At 32.5% G+C, this 17,322-nt stretch overlaps 2 protein-coding genes across 3 annotated transcripts; both read right to left on the bottom strand.

Annotated features, from left to right (window-relative positions):
- Positions 1-349: 349 nt before the first annotated feature.
- LOC105076136 (olfactory receptor 4F4) lies at positions 350-9,511 on the bottom strand. Of its 2 annotated transcripts, XM_074364804.1 has the most exons (2): positions 8,275-9,511; positions 350-380 (listed from the first exon to the last, which is right to left on the bottom strand). In XM_074364804.1, exons 1-2 carry the CDS (start codon positions 9,267-9,269, stop codon positions 350-352), a joined length of 1,026 nt encoding a protein of 341 aa, XP_074220905.1. In that variant the 5' UTR covers positions 9,270-9,511. The 2 variants fall into 2 exon arrangements, with proteins under 2 accessions (XP_074220905.1, XP_010962453.2); XM_010964151.3 differs by lacking the exon at positions 350-380 and having other exon boundaries at positions 8,089-9,511.
- A 3,909-nt stretch (positions 9,512-13,420) lies between these two features.
- LOC105076148 (olfactory receptor 4F21-like) lies at positions 13,421-16,825 on the bottom strand. Its single transcript, XM_074364802.1, has one exon. The coding sequence runs from the start codon at positions 14,967-14,969 to the stop codon at positions 14,031-14,033; it is 939 nt and encodes a 312-aa protein (XP_074220903.1). The 5' UTR covers positions 14,970-16,825; the 3' UTR covers positions 13,421-14,030.
- Between the last annotated feature and the right edge of the window lie 497 nt (positions 16,826-17,322).

The raw sequence follows: 17,322 nt of genomic DNA, 5'->3' as shown, positions 1-17,322 counted from the left end.
TTGCTTTGGGTAGTATGGACATTTTAGCAGTACTAATTCTTCCAGTCCAGAAGCACTGAATATCTTTCCATTTCTTTGTATCAGTGTCCTTCATCAGTGTTTTATAGTTTTCCGAGCATAGGTCTTTCACCTCCTTGGTTAAGTTTAGTCCTAGATATTTTATTCTTTTTGATGCAGTTTTAAATGGGATTGTTTTCTTGCTTTCTCTTTCTGATAGTTGATTATTAGTGAATAGAAAGTAACAAATTTCTGTATATGAACTTTATGTCGTGCAACATTACTGAATTTATTTATTAGATCTAACAGCTTTTTGGTGAAGGCTTTTGGTTTTATACATGGGTCTTGTTTTTTATACATTCAGCCACTGCCTTTTAATTGGAGCATCTAGTCCGTATACAGTTAATTATTGATAGCTATGTGCTTATTGACATTTTGTTAATTGTTTTTGTAGTTCTTTTATGTTCTTTTCTTTTTTTGCTCTATTCTCCTGTGATTTGATGACTATCTTTAATCTCATATTTAGATTCTCTCTCTTTTTTTTTAATGTGTATACCTATCACAGATTTTTGGATTGTTGTTACCACAAACTGTATATACAGTAATATACATGCTTTAAGTTCCTGACCTCTTAAGTTTAAGTGAGTTCTAGCAACTCTACATTTTTACTCCCTCCCCTGTTTAGTGTTTTTGACATCATATTTTACATCTTTTCTGTGTATTTACATTTACCGATGAGATTTTTCCTGCTGTAATTTTTATATTTCTAGTTGTGGTCTTTTTTACTTAAAGAATTCCCTTTAACACTTCTTGTAAAGCCAATTTAGTGGTACTGAACTCCATTAGCTTTAGCTGGTCTGTAAAATTCTTTAACTGTTCTTCAAATCTGGATGATAGACTGGCTATATAGGATCTTCTTAGTTGTAGGTTTTTCCTTTCATCACTTTAAATATATCATGCCATTCTCTCCTGAACTGCAAAGTTTCTGCTGAAAAAGCTGACAGTCTCTATTTCCTGCAGTCCTCTGGCTCTCTTATATGCCAGCCCTGCCAGCTTTCACAGCATGATATTTCGGGGGCTCATCTTTCCAGTGTAGGATCCCTGGCTGGGAGTCTGATGTGAGACTCAGATCTGTTATTTCTTGGGGAGAAACTCTGAAGTTGTGATTGTCCTTCCATTTGTGGGCCACTTACCTGGGGATGTGAGTCTTAATTCTGCTGTGTCTCTGTACCTCCCACCCATCTTGTTGTGGGTTAGTCTTTATATCTGTAGATGTGAAAAATATTTTCTTCTAGTTGTTGCCTTATTCTCATTAATAGCTTATCTGTAAATAGTTATAATTTTGTTGTGTCCATGGGAGGAGGTGAGCTCAGGGTCTTCCTACTCTGCCATCTTGGCCACCTATCATCAGTATGTTATTTTTACATCTGGCTTCTTTCACTCATCCACATGTAGTAGGTTCTACTAAACATGTAGTAGAGGTCATCCACATGCAGTATTTATCAGTACTTTATTCCTTTTTTTGGTTGAATAATGTTCCAGTATATGGGTACCCCAAAGTTTGTTTATCTGTCTTTTGGCTATTCTTAATAGTTCTGCTATGAACATGTATATTTAATTTTTTGTTTTGAATTCTTGTAGGCATATTCCTTGGAGTGGAACTGCTGGCTCACCTCCTAACTCTGTTTTTAACATTTTGAGGAAATGTAAAAAATGTTTTTCAAAGTGATTAAACCACTTTACATCCTCATGAGTGGTGTATCAGGGTTTCAGTTTCTCCACATCTTTACTATTTTCTGGCTATTTTGTCCCCACTCTCATTCTTTTTTTTTTTTTTTTTTTGGTTTCACGGTGAGTGTAAAGTGTTATCTTGTGATTTTGATGTGCATAATAACTAATGATGTTGGACATCTTTTCATGTGCTTCTTGGTAATTTGTGTATCTTCTTTTTTTTTTTTTGTGGACAATGCCTATTCAAGTCATTTGTGCATTTCTAATTTTTTTGTATTTTTGTTGCTGCACTGAAATTTTTCTTTATATATTCTGGATACTAAACCCTTACCAGAAATATACTTTTCAGTATTTCTTCTCTTCTCAATGTTGTGTTTTTATTTACTTGATAATGTCCCTTGTGCCACAAAATTTTATAATTTTAATGAAGTCAAATTTCTTTTTGTGTGTGTGTGCTTTTGGTGTCATATTTAAGAACTCATTGCCTGTAGAGGGCCATGAATTTTTTTCTTTTTTCTTAGAGTGTTATAGTTCTAGCTCTTGTTTTTCACTCATTGATACAGTTTGAATTAAATTTTGTATGTGGTGTGAGGTATAAGTTCAACTTAATTTTTTCCCAGTTGGCTATCCAGTTGTCCTAGTACCTTTTGTTTCAGTTATTGTACTTTTAAACTCCTTTTATAATTTTGATATCTTTATTGATATTCTTTATTTGTTCATCTGTTGTTCTCTTGGTTTTCTTTAGCTCTTTGAGCTTTAAAACAGTTTATTTAAGGTTTTTACCTAGTAAGTCCAATGTCTGTGCTTTCTCAGAGATAGTTTCTGTTTATTTCTCCATGAATGGGACATACTTTCTTTTTTATTTGCATGCTTCTTAATTTTAAAAAAACTGAATATTTTGGATATTATAATATGGTAACTTTGGAAATCAGATTCTTTCCCCTCCTCAGGGTTTATTTCTGTTAATTGCTGTGGGATATAGCTGGATTCTTTTTTTTTTTTTTTTTTTTTTTTTTGCCATTGTTTAGTGACTTCTAGATTTATTTTTGTAATTTCTTTATTCTTTGTTATGTTTGTTCTCTGAAGTCTCTATTCCTTTAACATGTCTTGAGTTAGTGATTTGAAAAAGAATTTTTTTTTAAAAAACCAATAGCCAAGAAGAAGAAGAAGAAGAAAAAAAGACAGGTAAAGGAAAATAAGAAAGGAAAGAAAAACGAAAACTAACAAGTTCTTCCAGTCTTTGCTGGTTGGTTGTGTGCTGGGGCATTCCTTCAACACTTAGGTTATATAAAACTCTACCTTAGTCTTCACTTTCTCCTTACATGAGAAAGCAGCCAGAGCTGGAAGCTTAGGGTCTTCTCAGGCATTTTCTGAGTATGTGTTCTGCCCTATACATGAATATAGCTTTCTTAATTCCCCAGTGTAAATGAGTGGTTTTAAATATGTTCATTTCCTCAAAAAAAAAAAAAAAAAAAACTGTCTCCCAGTTTTTTCTTCCAGGCTTTCAGGGCCGTAGAGTTGGTCTCAGTTATAACCTTTTGTCCCAGATGGCTGTGGTTTTTTCATTTGCCTTACATTGTTTTTGAACAATGCCTGCCTGTCTTTCACCTTGAGTGATTTCTGAGTTAGGTGAAACAAAGATGAAAGTCTTTTCATTATTGATTCGCCAGAGTTCTTTATATATTTTGATAAGATATTCTTATCAATATATAAATAGCAGATATTTTTCCATTCTGTATGTTGTCTTTTTCTTTTCTTGATGGTGTCCCTTGAAGAAAAAAAATTGAATTGTGATTAAGTCCAATTTTATTATTTTTTTATTAGCTTATACTTCTGGTGTTACATCTAGGAAGGCCCTGCATAATAAGGCCCTGCATAATCCAAATTCATAAAATTTACTGCTATTTTCTTCCTCAGTATTTTGTAGTTTTAGTACTTATATTTATGTCTGTTATCTACTCTGAGTGAATTTTTGTGTATAGTGTAGAGAATGGGGTCCAACTTTATTATTTTGCAAAAACTACTTATCTTAAGAATTTTATGTTAGTTTGTTAAATGATTAATGGTAATATTTATATTTAACTAGTTTAGCATATCTCAAGATAAACATCTTGGGGGAATTTAACTGTGAGTAATGGAAGAGTAGCTGGTGTTAAAGTTTCCACAGATATTAACTATTAAGTTTGGACAAAATACAAAAAGCAACTATTTGAAGAAACTGGAAAGTAACTCAGAGCAGGCAGAAACTGGGTATAAGTCAGATCTTGAGAGAAAATACAGATTTTCTTTATATAGATTTTTGCCTGAGGGAAAAACTCTTATTTATGCAGCATATGTTAACTAAAAGTCAAGGAGAAAATTAAATTCTTAAAGACCTGCAGAATCAGAGGATGAATTTGGGGACTGCAAGAATGGCTGAAAAATGAGGGGTGACATTCAATAAATGAGGGAGCTTCAGTAATGGTAGTCCTAAATTTTGTTTATAATCTTTACTCAGATCTTTGGCACTTCCATAAAACTGCACATAAGTAGGGTAGGCTTTGTAAAGTAAAAGTTGATAGGTTAAAAATGTTGAGCAGTTTGAGCAAGGCAGACATAAATTGGAACATAAGATGACCTGCATTAACTGCGTCCTAGAACAAGAATCAGTACTCTTCATAGGAAGATAATGAAATCTAGACTCTGTACAATGCATTATTCACAATGCCTACCTAGCTCATATGAAAAAAATAGACATAGAAATAAATAGAGAAATGTGAAGTCTAATTAAAAGAAACAATGATCAATAGGAACTGACATCAAGATGATCCAAATGTTGGAATTAGGGGTCAAGGATATTACAGCATCTATTATAAATATACCCAAGGACTTAAAGAATTCTATAGTAATAATGAATAAACAGATGAGAAATAGAGAAATGGAAATCAAAAGAAAGAACTTAATAGAAATTCTAGTGAGGCTAAATAGCGAATCGAATATTGGATAAAAGTAAATTAATGTAAAATAAAGCAATAGAAATGATCTCATCGGAAAAAGTAAAGAAGATTAAAAAATATGAAGTGAGCTGAAGTGGTCTATGGGACAATATCAAGCAGTCTGACATATGTATAATTAAAATCTCTGAAAGAAAATGGAGAGAATGGGGCCAAAAAATTATTTGCTGAGTTAATGCATTAAAATCTCTCAAATCTTGTGTAAATAAAATGACTTACATATCCAGACACCTCAATTAAATCCAAGTGGGCAAATATGTATATAAAGATAACCACACCTAAGCATGTCCTAGTCAAATTGTTGAATACCAAAAATGAAGAGAATTTCTGAAAAGGAGCAAGAGAAAAATAACTCATTACTTGTATGACACAAAAGATAAGCATAGTAGTTGATATCTTATTAGAAATAGTAGCCAAAATATAGTAGAATGGTAACTTCAGTATTTAGAAAAGCCCATGTATATTAAAATTAAACATAGTATTTATGAATACTTTCAAGGATGAACTTACAAGGGAGATTGGAAAGTATTTTGAACTTAATTTTAATAAGATGACAATATGTTAAAATATGTTATGCAGCTAAAGAATAGCTTAGAAATGTTTTGAATTAATATTCTGATTAGAAAAAGAAAAAAAAGTAAAATAAATTACCTAAATGTCTTACTTAAGCTAGAAAGACAAGCAAATCAAGTTGAAATAAACAGAAGGAAAGAAATGCTACAGATAAGAGAAGAAACCAATGAAATGGAAAATAGAAAAAAATGTAGTAAATTTATGTGTTAGTCTAGGTTCTCCATAGAAACAGACCAATAAGGGGTGTGTGTGTGTGTGTGTGTGTGTATTTTAAGGAATTGTTCTCACACAGTTGTGGAGACTTGCAAGTGCAAAATTTGGCAGGCTGGAGACCCAGGGAAGAGTTGATGTTGCAGCTTGAGTCCAGAGGCACCCTGGAGGCAGAATTCTCTGTTCCTCAAGAGGTGTCAGTATTTTTTCTGTGAATGCCTTCAACTGATTGGATAAGCCAACCCACATTACAGAGGGGAGTCTGCTTTACTCAGTGCTTATTAATTTAAATGTTACTCTCATTTAAAAAAATACCTTCACGTTTAGTTTGGTATTTGAGAAAATTTCTAGCTACTGTGGCCTAGCCAAGTTGCCACATAAAATTAACCATCACAATTAACTAAGTGAAAAATTAAATTTTGAGTTGTGCTTAGAAAAGAATCTCCTTATTTTCTTATTTTAGACAATTTACAGACACACACATAGAAATACCATTAAATCACTTGTTTCTGTTTGAATTACATTTTACAGATTACTATTTTTTATTTAATTTATTTTAAATTAATGTAAAAGCATTAACATGATTTCAAAGTCAAAACTACAAAATAAGACATTTAGAATAGTCTAGCTTTTATTCCTTTTTTAATCTTGTTTCATTCTCACTCCATAAAACGTTTTTAACTTTTAAAATTTGTTTATTATTTAAAATATATAAGTAATTATAAAATACATATTTATAATTATATATACATATAAAGCTAATATATGTATCCCTCTTTTAACAAAAAATTAGCATACTAGAGACATTTTTTCCACCTTACTGTTTTCACTTAACATATGCCTAATTGATTCACCCAGAATGGTAATTAGAGATATTCTTCATTCATTTTTATAGTTGCTTAAAGTTCCATTGTGTATAATTTATACATATAATTTATGCAGTTCTTATTGATTGTCATTTGAGTATTTTCTATTCTTTTGCTATTAAAAATAATGCTTCAGCAAGTAACTTTGTGCATTGGTTATTTTATATTTTGCAAATGTATCTTTACAGTATAATTAGGATTCCAGGGTAAAAAGTTAGTAACGTAGTAATATTTGTAGATATTATCTTGCCGAGAGGTTATACTAGTTTGTATTCTCATAAACAATATGTATGAGTCCTCTTCTTCTGTACAGCTTAAACAATAGTTTGTTTTATTAACTACTGATATCAGATATTTGTGTTATATGTAAAAACTCACATTTCAGTTTAATTTTACTCTGCATATAATCTTAACATGACACATTAAACATTTTTCACGTAACTTAAGGTTCATTTATATCTTCTTATGTATGAACCATAAATTCATGATTTCTGCCAATCTTTCTATGTTTCTTGGTGTTTTTTGTTAGAAGTTCTTTAAAACCGTAGCTCTATTCTTTGTGATTGAGGTTTCAATGCTTTCTCCTAGAATCTCATTTATCTTTTCTCATGCATTTACAATATTACTCTTATGCTGTCAATATTATCAGTCTTTATCATATTCATAGATTACAAAGATACTTATATTTTCTCATAATCTAATAGTTGTATAGTTTAAAAATACTTATGCTTTCGCTCATTTAGAAATTTTCTTGGCATATAGCGTGAAGAATAGACCCAATATATCTTTTTCCATATTGCTATTCAGTTATTCCACCATCACATTAATAGGTCCTTTCTCCACTGACTTGAGATACTGTCATTATCCTATACTAATTTTTTTATGTGTTTTTAACCCACTTATGGAGTTTCTATTCTCTTTTTTTTCTGAGGTAAATGTAATTTTAGTTCTCTTATCATCTGATCCTGTTTATTACTTTAAGCCACACTTTAAAAAATTATATTTCTTTTTTACTTAAAATATTTAATCTTCAGTTTTAGCCTGGTTCAGTGATTCTTTCTGGAGAGAGGAGCTATTTATCAGAATCACCTGTTAAGCTTTTCTTCCAATCTATATTTTCCTCTCCTTCTATGTTGAATTTTTGGCTTGTCTTCCTAGAATGGCAGAGTACATGTGCATGAGTGCACGCCTGCACATAAATATACACACTTCCACTTACAACTACAGTGCCCCCAAAAGAGCATCTGTTAAGATTGGAATGTATCAAGTCCCTCATGACTATTGGGATAAGATAAAGGTTGATGAGTTTTGGCTTGTTGATATATAGGATTTATTATAATAATAGTACCTAATATTTATTGAATCCTGAAAACATGCCACAAAAATGTGCTATTTAACTTTTGTGCTTTTAGAACTTTTAAAAGTTGACTTATATATGTCCTTATAACTAAGCATATTTTTTGAGTTAGGTGTATGGCAATTGCTTACTTGATGTTTTTACGGAAAATGAGGCAAGTAGAAATTTTAAAAATACTGTAAGTCAACTTAGCTTCTGTCCTTCCCTCTATTACCCTAAGACCATTCAGGAAGGCACAGAAGTGTACAAATACTAACATATCTATGCCTTTGATTGTTCTAAGAATTAGTGAGATAGTATTTTCAAAGTCTAATATTAACTTAATATCTGTATTCAGAAATATAACAAGATTGTCAAAGGAAAAATTAAGGCTGTGTATGTGAATGTTCTTTGACAATTGCTAAGGGATATGATAATGGAAGTTCTAGTTTGCATGAGATTTATTAAGTAGCTTATCAACTTTATGCTATGTCATTATCTCTGATTAGTCACACAGTTGTAGGAGGTCTAAGACTTTATCCTAGAATTCATATTCCATTTTCTCAGTCGTCTCATGGCAGTCTTCATGTCTTTGTTCCTTAGTGTGTATATAATTGGGTTCAAAAGAGGAGTGACCACAGAATAAAACACAGCAAGGAATTTATCTAATGATTTGATAGGAAATGGCCAGGCATAAATGAAGATACATGGTCCAAAGAACAAAAGAACTACTGTGATGTGAGCAGTCAGAGTGGACATAGCCTTGGATGACCTCTCAGAAGGGAGATACTGGATGGTCATGAGGATGACAGTGTATGAGATGATTAGGAGAACAAAGGAACACACAGTGAGCACACCACTGTTAGCAATGACCATGATATCTAACCTATAGGTGTCTGTACAGGCGAGTTTGATGACCCTAGGCAGGTCACAATGAAAGCTATCCACCTCATTGGGACCACAGAAAGGTAAGTTCACAGCAAAGGCCAACTGGCTCACTGAGTGGAGGAAGCCAGTTCCCCATGCAACAGCCACAATGCCAACACATACATTGCCACGCATAATTGTAGTGTAGCGAAGGGGTTTACAGATTGCGACATATCTGTCAAAGGCCATGGCTATAAGGATCACCAGCTCACTCCCACCAAAGAAATGAAGGAGAAATATCTGAGCAAAGCAGCCCTTGAAAGAGATAACTTTGCATTTACTGAAAAAGTCAGCAATCATCTTGGGGGCTGTGACTGAGGACAGACACAGATCAATGAGTGAGAGGTTGGCCAGCAGGAAGTACATGGGTGATTGAAGGTGGGAGTCAGAAGCCACAGTTATGACAATAAGAAGGTTTCCAAACACAATTCCTACATAGAACACAAGAAAGAACACAAATAGGAAAATCTGGAGTTCCTGAGAATTGGATAGTCCCAGGAAAATGAACTCAGTCACCATGGTGTGATTTGTTTCACTCATTGATTCATTCCAGGAAATAGCCTCTGTAGTTACCTTGGAAAAGGGAGTGAGAGGAAAGTCAGTATTATTATATTCAGATTCCTCCTTTCGTGTCATTCTGCTCACACTTGAATGACCTTCTATGGTTTGTTACATAAAGGCTTTCAAAATGCACGCAATCTGAACCCACTATTTTATCTCATATTCCTCTGGATCTGCTTTATAGTCCAGTTATCCATGTCTTCTCAGTGTTTCCAATTATGTCAGGCTTATTCCTAATAAAATACCTTTGTTCATGTTACCCTTTCTGCGACAGTAAGTCTGCCTTGCATTTATGTCCTTTATCCCTGAACTCCATATTTACATAGGCTTATTATGACACACATTTTTGAGAAAGTATTTTTAGGGGCCTAGTAGATTGTCAAACTAATTGTGTGTATGGTTATTAGAAACCTTCTTTCTGTCAAACTAAAACTAATCCTCATTCACAATTTTGCTGTGTGAGGCAATTGCAGTGTTTCCGTTTTGTATGTAGTCTATCCTTGAATTCATCCTCTTTAAAACTTATTTTACCGTTTTTGTGAATGTGAATACTAATTATATTCACTTCTTACAGTTATTATGAATTGCAAATGAAGTAGCAAATTAAGGTATTTTGCAGTTTTTATATTTAGTAATTGCACAACATACTTAGATAATTGGTAGTAACATTTATCATCTAGTTCATAGAGAAATCCTAGTTCCTCAATAATTATTTAAATTGTTACTTGTATTCTAGAAATGACAATAATAGCAAGATTTCAGTTGCCTGTATCCCTCTGTTACCCTGTCTTTAAAATGAGTGTACTGGGTCAAATTTTACAAAATTCCCACTAGTCCAAAACTCTGTGAGTTTTGAGGGAGGGACACAATTCCAAAATAATTTTCATCATCTCTCAGAAGCTTGGATAGAAACATGAAAACTAAGACTAATGAAGTGATTCAGCTTTAGGGGAAGTTTAAATTTATGAGGACTCTAAAAGAGAAACAAGGATTTATAAGAACTTGTAGTGGATAGAATTTATACTTAACATTTGGCAATATAAAGATATTTAGAGGAGAAAGACTTAATCCAAAGTAAAATGAAAAATAGAAATAAAATAACAAAAATTAGATTTAAAAATGAGGGAAAGAGGATAAAAGAAAGGGAATGACAAAAAGTGAGGAAAATGTTTGCTGAAAGAAAGGGATTTAATGGGAGATGAAATTGAAAAAGGATTCTGGAATGCCTACTAAAGGATTTGTGTTTTATTTTGTAGAAGTGAAGAAGTATTGAAGAATACTGAGTGATTATTTAATACATTTCTAACAAATGGTAAATAGTTAATACATAATAGTCATTATTAAGATAGTGATAATAGAACATGTGGACAGGATGTGGGAGATAAAAAAGATGATGCCAGTGTTTTTATTCTGAGTAATTCTGAGTATGGTAATAGCTTTAATTATAATAATAATTATGATAAGAACTAGTACAGCAATATGTAATATACAGATCACTTTTAGGAGCAGAAGTAAATTTGGAAGGAAGTAAAGGATAATAATAATGTCACGTAGAGTTACTGTTGGGGTATTTTTGTAAGTTGCTATCTGCTAAATAAGAGCCTGAAAAGTGATGGTCATAAGTTGGGAAAGCCATTTCACTTGTGTATTGGGTAGAGCAAATAAATACTGTCTAGAAGTTTTGCAGTAAGTGAATGGAATGGTAGCCTGAAGGAGAAGCATGGCCATGAAAATACTTGCAGGATGAGGTGTAGGAGTTAACAGGCAAGGAAGATGTAAAACAGAGGAGTGGAAATCAATGGTTCCCTGAAAGACATGAGGGGATGGTTACTCATCAAATTTCTTGGGGGAGTAGTATTACTATTTTGTCACTATTTCCTTAATCAGTTATTCCATGGCCCTTGGAAATTACATTTTTCTCTTCTTTATCCATTCCTTAGCCCTATCCACTAAAGCTCCATGTTACTGTTTTCAAAGTTCTATAAATATTTAGCAATTTTAATTTTATTTCCAAGTATAAAGACAAGTCTAATAGTAAAACAAGTCAGAAACATTCACTTTAGTTCTCTTCTGCTTAGCACAGTGATAAATATAATCATACTATTCAATGACAGTAAAGACGATGGCATTCCTATTGTGAAATCACTTCTAATGTGATTAGTTAGTTGGAATGTTTCTTTAGATTCAAGGAATGTAATTTAGAATTGACCTTGGATTTTTACTGGTATGAAACCATTTCATTTCACTGAGAGAGGACAAACTTGATAGTTATAGCTCTATAGGTTATATAACAAGGATTATGGTTTACCAAAGGATTCTTATTTGCAGCAAAAATATTTTCTATCATGGTAACAAGTAAGAATTCGGATATGCTATTCTTCAACAGAAGGAATTTCTTGCTCACTTAGTTAAGACATCTCATTTCCTAAGTATATGCTGCTGAGGAGACAGTGATAATATGTGACCCTTCACCACTGTAATTCTTTCAAAGCTCATCTCTAACTCTTCAAAAATGATTTAATAAATTTTAGAAGTATTATATATTGCTTCTAAGTTAAACATTAGTTTAGATTTATTAAAGAAGTTCTCCAGAATCTTACACATTGGTTGTAGCAACCACGAAGGGCCAGCTTCAGTTGAACAAGAAAATCCTTCTCTGTGCACACTTGATTAAGCTTAGAAAGTCAGCATTTAACAAAACTTAACAAGACTGTTGTTAAATGTTTGTTTTATACATATTTTATCCCTTTTTAAAGAAAAACACTTTAAATCTTTACAAATTTTACTGAAATTGAAGTCAGGAGACTTGGGGGTTCTAGCACAAATTCACTGTGTAAACTTTGTTCAGTCATTCAAAATCTCTGAGCCTTTGTTTTCCTGTTTTTAAAATGAGTTCATTGGATCGGAAGCTGTCAAAAAAAAAAAAAAAAATCCCCAAACTCTTAAGATTAGGATTTGTACCTTTATGTGAAAGAAAAGTCCAAAACTAGGTTTTATTGGGGTTGCAGGAAGGAGGGAAGTAGATAGATAAGAGAACACTGGATTTGGAGAAATATGGGGAAAGAACCTTCAAATAGAGGGGAAAGAATAAATTAGCCCAGAAGATTCAGGAGAAGGAATTTACACTTACAAGACTTGTATAACACTTAAGTTGTATATCATAACAAGGGCTATCCTTGTTTACATTCATACTAATTCTTCTAAGTATTTAAGTCAACTTCATGATCCATTTTTCCTGAAAATACACACACAGTGAATTCTGCACAATGAGTTATTACTAATAGAAGTATCTCATTGTTAATACTACAGTTTGATTAGTTCTGCTAATATATTTCACTTATATCATTCCACCTACCTCCTTCATAACTGTGAGACTACAGCAATTTTCAGGGCAAAGAAGAGTGCAGATTTTTCTTTTATTTGCACTTTCCCTTGAAGCATAAAATTTCCAATAGAATAAAATCTATGTAAATTTTCCTACTTAGTAAATCATTTGGTTAATTAAGAGCCATTTATGAAAATGACCAGAGGCAGGTGAAGCAATCTGGAAATAGCCAGCCTGAACTTTGGGTACCGAGACTAACTCTTATAGTCTCACAAGCTTTCCCTTGAGGAAATACACACCTTTTTTTTTTTTTTTTTTTTTTTTTTAATTTAAAAGTTATTGTCCCAGTTTCTTGGCTCTGTTAGGTATTTTTACTCCATCACTGAATCTGAAGGTAAAATTTTAAAGAATCATAGTAAAACAAAAAAGATAAAGTTGTGAAATTAAAATCTAGATTTGTTAACAAGACAATAATAATGCTTTAGATTTTATAAAAAAGAAGATAGCTTAGAATTTGTTGAGAAAATATAGGAAAAATACTTTGACCGATAATAAGAAAGTCTCACTTCTTGTCATTTATCATTTTATTGAGCAGCTTTAATTACCATGCAGTGGTTAAAATTGAGCTGAGTTACCACAATTGATGCCCCTTAAATCAGTCATAGAAAAGCAGACAAGTGATTTTTCCAGTATGTTCCTTGATCACCAGACTTTAACTGAAGGATGTCAATCATCTTCTTTGTCCTAAGCAGCCTAGCTTAAGAACGATCATGTTAAATAAGCTGAGATCTGAGTGGGGTACCCTCCTCTAGGAAATAAGTCCCTTAAATACTTTTGGAATTGTAGATACCTTTGTAAAGTGAATCAAGAAATGCTTTGAATAAACTGTTGAAAAAATGGATTATAGGCAAATTTTGCATAATGTAAAGATCAGAGTCTATTTCTAAAATAACAGTGTACAAAATACATTAATAATCAAAGCCTGACAACAGTTCTTAAGAGTTTTAACACAGTGTCACAGTGTTTATCTTCCTCTTTATCTAAGTAAAAGTACAATTAGCATGAGAATTGCTTCCTCCTTAATTTTAATGTCTGCTAGTTTACATAAACCCATGTTTTATCCATTGGATCCACATAATTTCCATAAGAAATATTAATTGATATCCAATAATGCTTATTATAAATATGAAGATACTGATACATTATATATATGTACATGTATATATTTACATGTAGATATAAAATAGCTACATTAAAATTGAATGTAGCCATTGGTGGTACAGTTTGGGTTTGTAGCTTAGTCAGAAATATATTAGCACTTTATTTTTTATGATTAACAAAATTGCTACAACTCTATGTAAATGAAATTCTTTGTTTCAATACTTTCTTTTCTGTAGACTTCCAGTTTTTGAAGGCGATAAGGAAAATGTACACATTCTATAATGTTCATGGTGATCACAAGGGTCTTCATGGTCCATGACATTCATCTGTGCTCTCATCAATGCAGTCTGTTATATCATCTCTCTAGAACTTACACCCTGTCTACTTAGCCTTCTCATTGCCGCCTTCATCTCTCTGTTCCTTAAAGTATAGATGGCAGGATTTAAGACAGGAGTGACAACAAAGTCCACAATGGCAAAAAATGTATCTAGTGACTTAGTAGGGAAAGGCCACACATAGAGAAACATGCATGGAAGGAAAAACAAAAACACTACAGTGATGTGAGCTGATAGAGTGAAGAATGCTTTGGATAAATCCTTTGAAGAATGTTGTCGGACGGTGACCAGAATAAAGATATATGATGCAATTAAGAGAAAGAAGGTGCCCATAGATATGAAGCCACTGTTGGCAGTGACCACAAATTCTAGTCTGTAAGTATCTATGCATGCAAGTTTAATAACCCTTGGAAAATCACAGTAAAAGCTCCCCACATTATTGGGCCCACAGAAAGGTAAATTTATGACAAAAACAAACTGAGACACAGCATGAATCGGTCCAGTGGTCCAAGCAGCCACTACCAAAAGCATGCACTTTTTGGGGTTAATAATAGTTAGATAATGGAGAGGCTTGCAGATTGCTGTGTACCTGTCATATGCCATGGCTATGAGCAGCACCATCTCAACTCCTCCTGTGACATGGATGAAGAACATTTGTATCATGCAGTTGTGCAAGGAAATGATTTTACAATCACTGAAAAGATCAGAGATAATCCTAGGAACTGTGGTAGATGAAAGGCCCAGGTCAACTAATGATAGATTGGCCAGCAGAGTATACATGGGGGAGTGTAAGTGAGAGTCAAAAATCACTGTAAATACAATGAAGAGGTTTCCCAGGATAATTACCACATAGAATATAGAGAAGAAGAGAAGAAGTACAAGCTGCATTCCCCAGGATTGTGCAAGTCCCAGTAACACAAATTCAGTTACCACAGAACCATTTACTTGGTCCATTGAATCATAAAGAAGTGAAGACTCAGAAGTGACCTGAAACGAAAGAAGGAATCAACTTAGAGGTACTGAGCACATGGTGTTAAATGTTGATAATTAAAAATTGGTCCTTTTATTTAATTGACAGTGGACAATTTACAAAGTAATAGGAACCCAGGTATAAAAAATTTAATCCAGCAAAGCTGCGCTTAGCAGCAATCTATTGCTTTAAATGCTCCCATTTATTCAAATACATGAAGTAATTGGGCAACATATGGTATTAGGAAAGAATGCACAACATGAACTTGAGGAATTTGGGTGAAAGAGAATAATAAAAATTAAAAACATAAATAAATAAATGTTGAATCCCAGAAAGTTAGAAGAGTGTATAAGAGCATATAAAAATGTTTAAAAAATAAAAAATGGATAATCTTTAAAAAATATAATCAAGAATAATAAAATTAGTTAGAAATGAGTATAGAAATGCATAATAACAGTCACTATATGTTTCCTACCTGTGCTTAAACACAACCTGCCCCATTAAATTTAAAAGCTTTTGTACAGCAGAGGACCATAAACAAAACAAAAAGACAGCCTGTGGGCTGGGAGAAAATACTTGCAAATGACATGACTGACAAAGGCTTAATTTCCACAATGTACAAACAGCTCATACAACTCAATAACAAAAAACTGAACAACCCAACAAAGAAATTGGCAGATGACCTAAATAGACATTTCTCCAGTGAAGACATACAGATGGCCAATAAGCACATGAAAAGATGCTCAGTATCACCAATTATCAGAGAAATGCAAACCAAAATGACAATGAGGTATCACCTCACACTGGTAAGAATGTCCATCATTAAAAAGTCCACAAACAAATGCTGGAGAGGGTGTGGAGAACCCTCTTGTACTGTTGGTGGGAATGTAATTGAGTGTAGCCACTATGGAGATCAGTGTGGCTATTCCTTAAACAACTGGAAATAGATTTACTATATTATTCAGCAATCCCATTCCTGGGCATATATTTGGAGAAAACTGTAATTCAGAAGGATACATACACCCCAGTGTTCATAGCAGTATTATTTACAATAGCCAAGATGTGTTAGAAACCTAAATGTCCATCGACAGATGCTTGGATAAAGAGTATATATGGAATGGAATACTGCTTAGCCATAAAAAAGAATGAAATAATGCCATTTGCAGCAACGTGGATAGACCTAGAATTTATCATACTAAGTAAAGTAAGCCAGAGAAAGACAAATGTCGTATGATATCACTTATACGTGGAATATAAAAAAATGACACAAATGAACTTATTTACAAAAGAGAAAAAGACTCACAGACACTGAAAACAACCTACAGTTCCCAAAGACAAAAGAGGGAAATATTCAGAGTTTGTGATTAGCAGGTATAAACTACTATATATAAAATAGACAAATAACAAGGTCCTACCGTATAGCGCATGGAGCTATATTCAGCATCTAATAATAACTTATAATGAAAAAGACTGTGAAAAAGAATATATATATGTATAACTGAATCACTCTGCTGTACACCAGAAACTAACACAACAGTGTAAATCAACTATACTTCAATTTGAAAAACTACCTTAAACCACCACATGAATCATATACTTGAATTTGAAATGTAGAGAGGTGAAAGATTGATATCTTCAAAATATAAAAAAGAGTTTAAACCATTTAATAAAACCTCTGAGACCTAACAAATGGACTAATGATAAGAAGAGAGAATTCAGAAATGTAAACTATATAGGTATACATTTGTGTGTGTGTGTATATATATATATCTTTAGAAATCACATAAGATAAAGTATAATACTATTGTTTTCCTATTATATTAGAAAGAAAGTTTTACAATTATTACCAAAACTGACAAAGGCTCTGTCAAATAGTGACCTTTATATGGTGCCAGAGGAAATATAGACTGATTCAAACATTAAAGAAAATATTTTGAAATCATGAATCAAGAATCTTGAATCCATATCATTTGTTGCAATAATACTCCTTTTGGAATTCTATTTGTACAGAAAAATTTTTTCGCACAAACTGTTTATCACACTTTACAGTTGGTAAAACTTTGAACAATTTAAATGCCAATCATTAAGTTTAAGTCTTTTTTAATGTATGTACATGATGGAAAGTAATATAGTTATTAAAATGAATGTTAATGAAAGTTTATAATAGCATTAGGAAGATTTTTCTTTATAGTGTTAAGTGTAATAAAAGTAAATGAATAGCTTAGGACGAAATTTTAAAAACAGTAGTTGATTTAGGTTTTCTTTAGAGCTTTAAAAATCCTTTAGATTTTGAAGTATTTTTCAGTATGCATGTTATACTGATTGATTTTTTTGATA

This window comes from Camelus bactrianus, chromosome 6 (assembly GCF_048773025.1).
Source record: "Camelus bactrianus isolate YW-2024 breed Bactrian camel chromosome 6, ASM4877302v1, whole genome shotgun sequence".
Classification (NCBI taxonomy): domain Eukaryota; kingdom Metazoa; phylum Chordata; class Mammalia; order Artiodactyla; family Camelidae; genus Camelus; species Camelus bactrianus.
The sequence above is the reverse complement of the archived record's forward strand: the minus strand, read 5'-3'. Positions and strand labels throughout refer to the sequence as shown.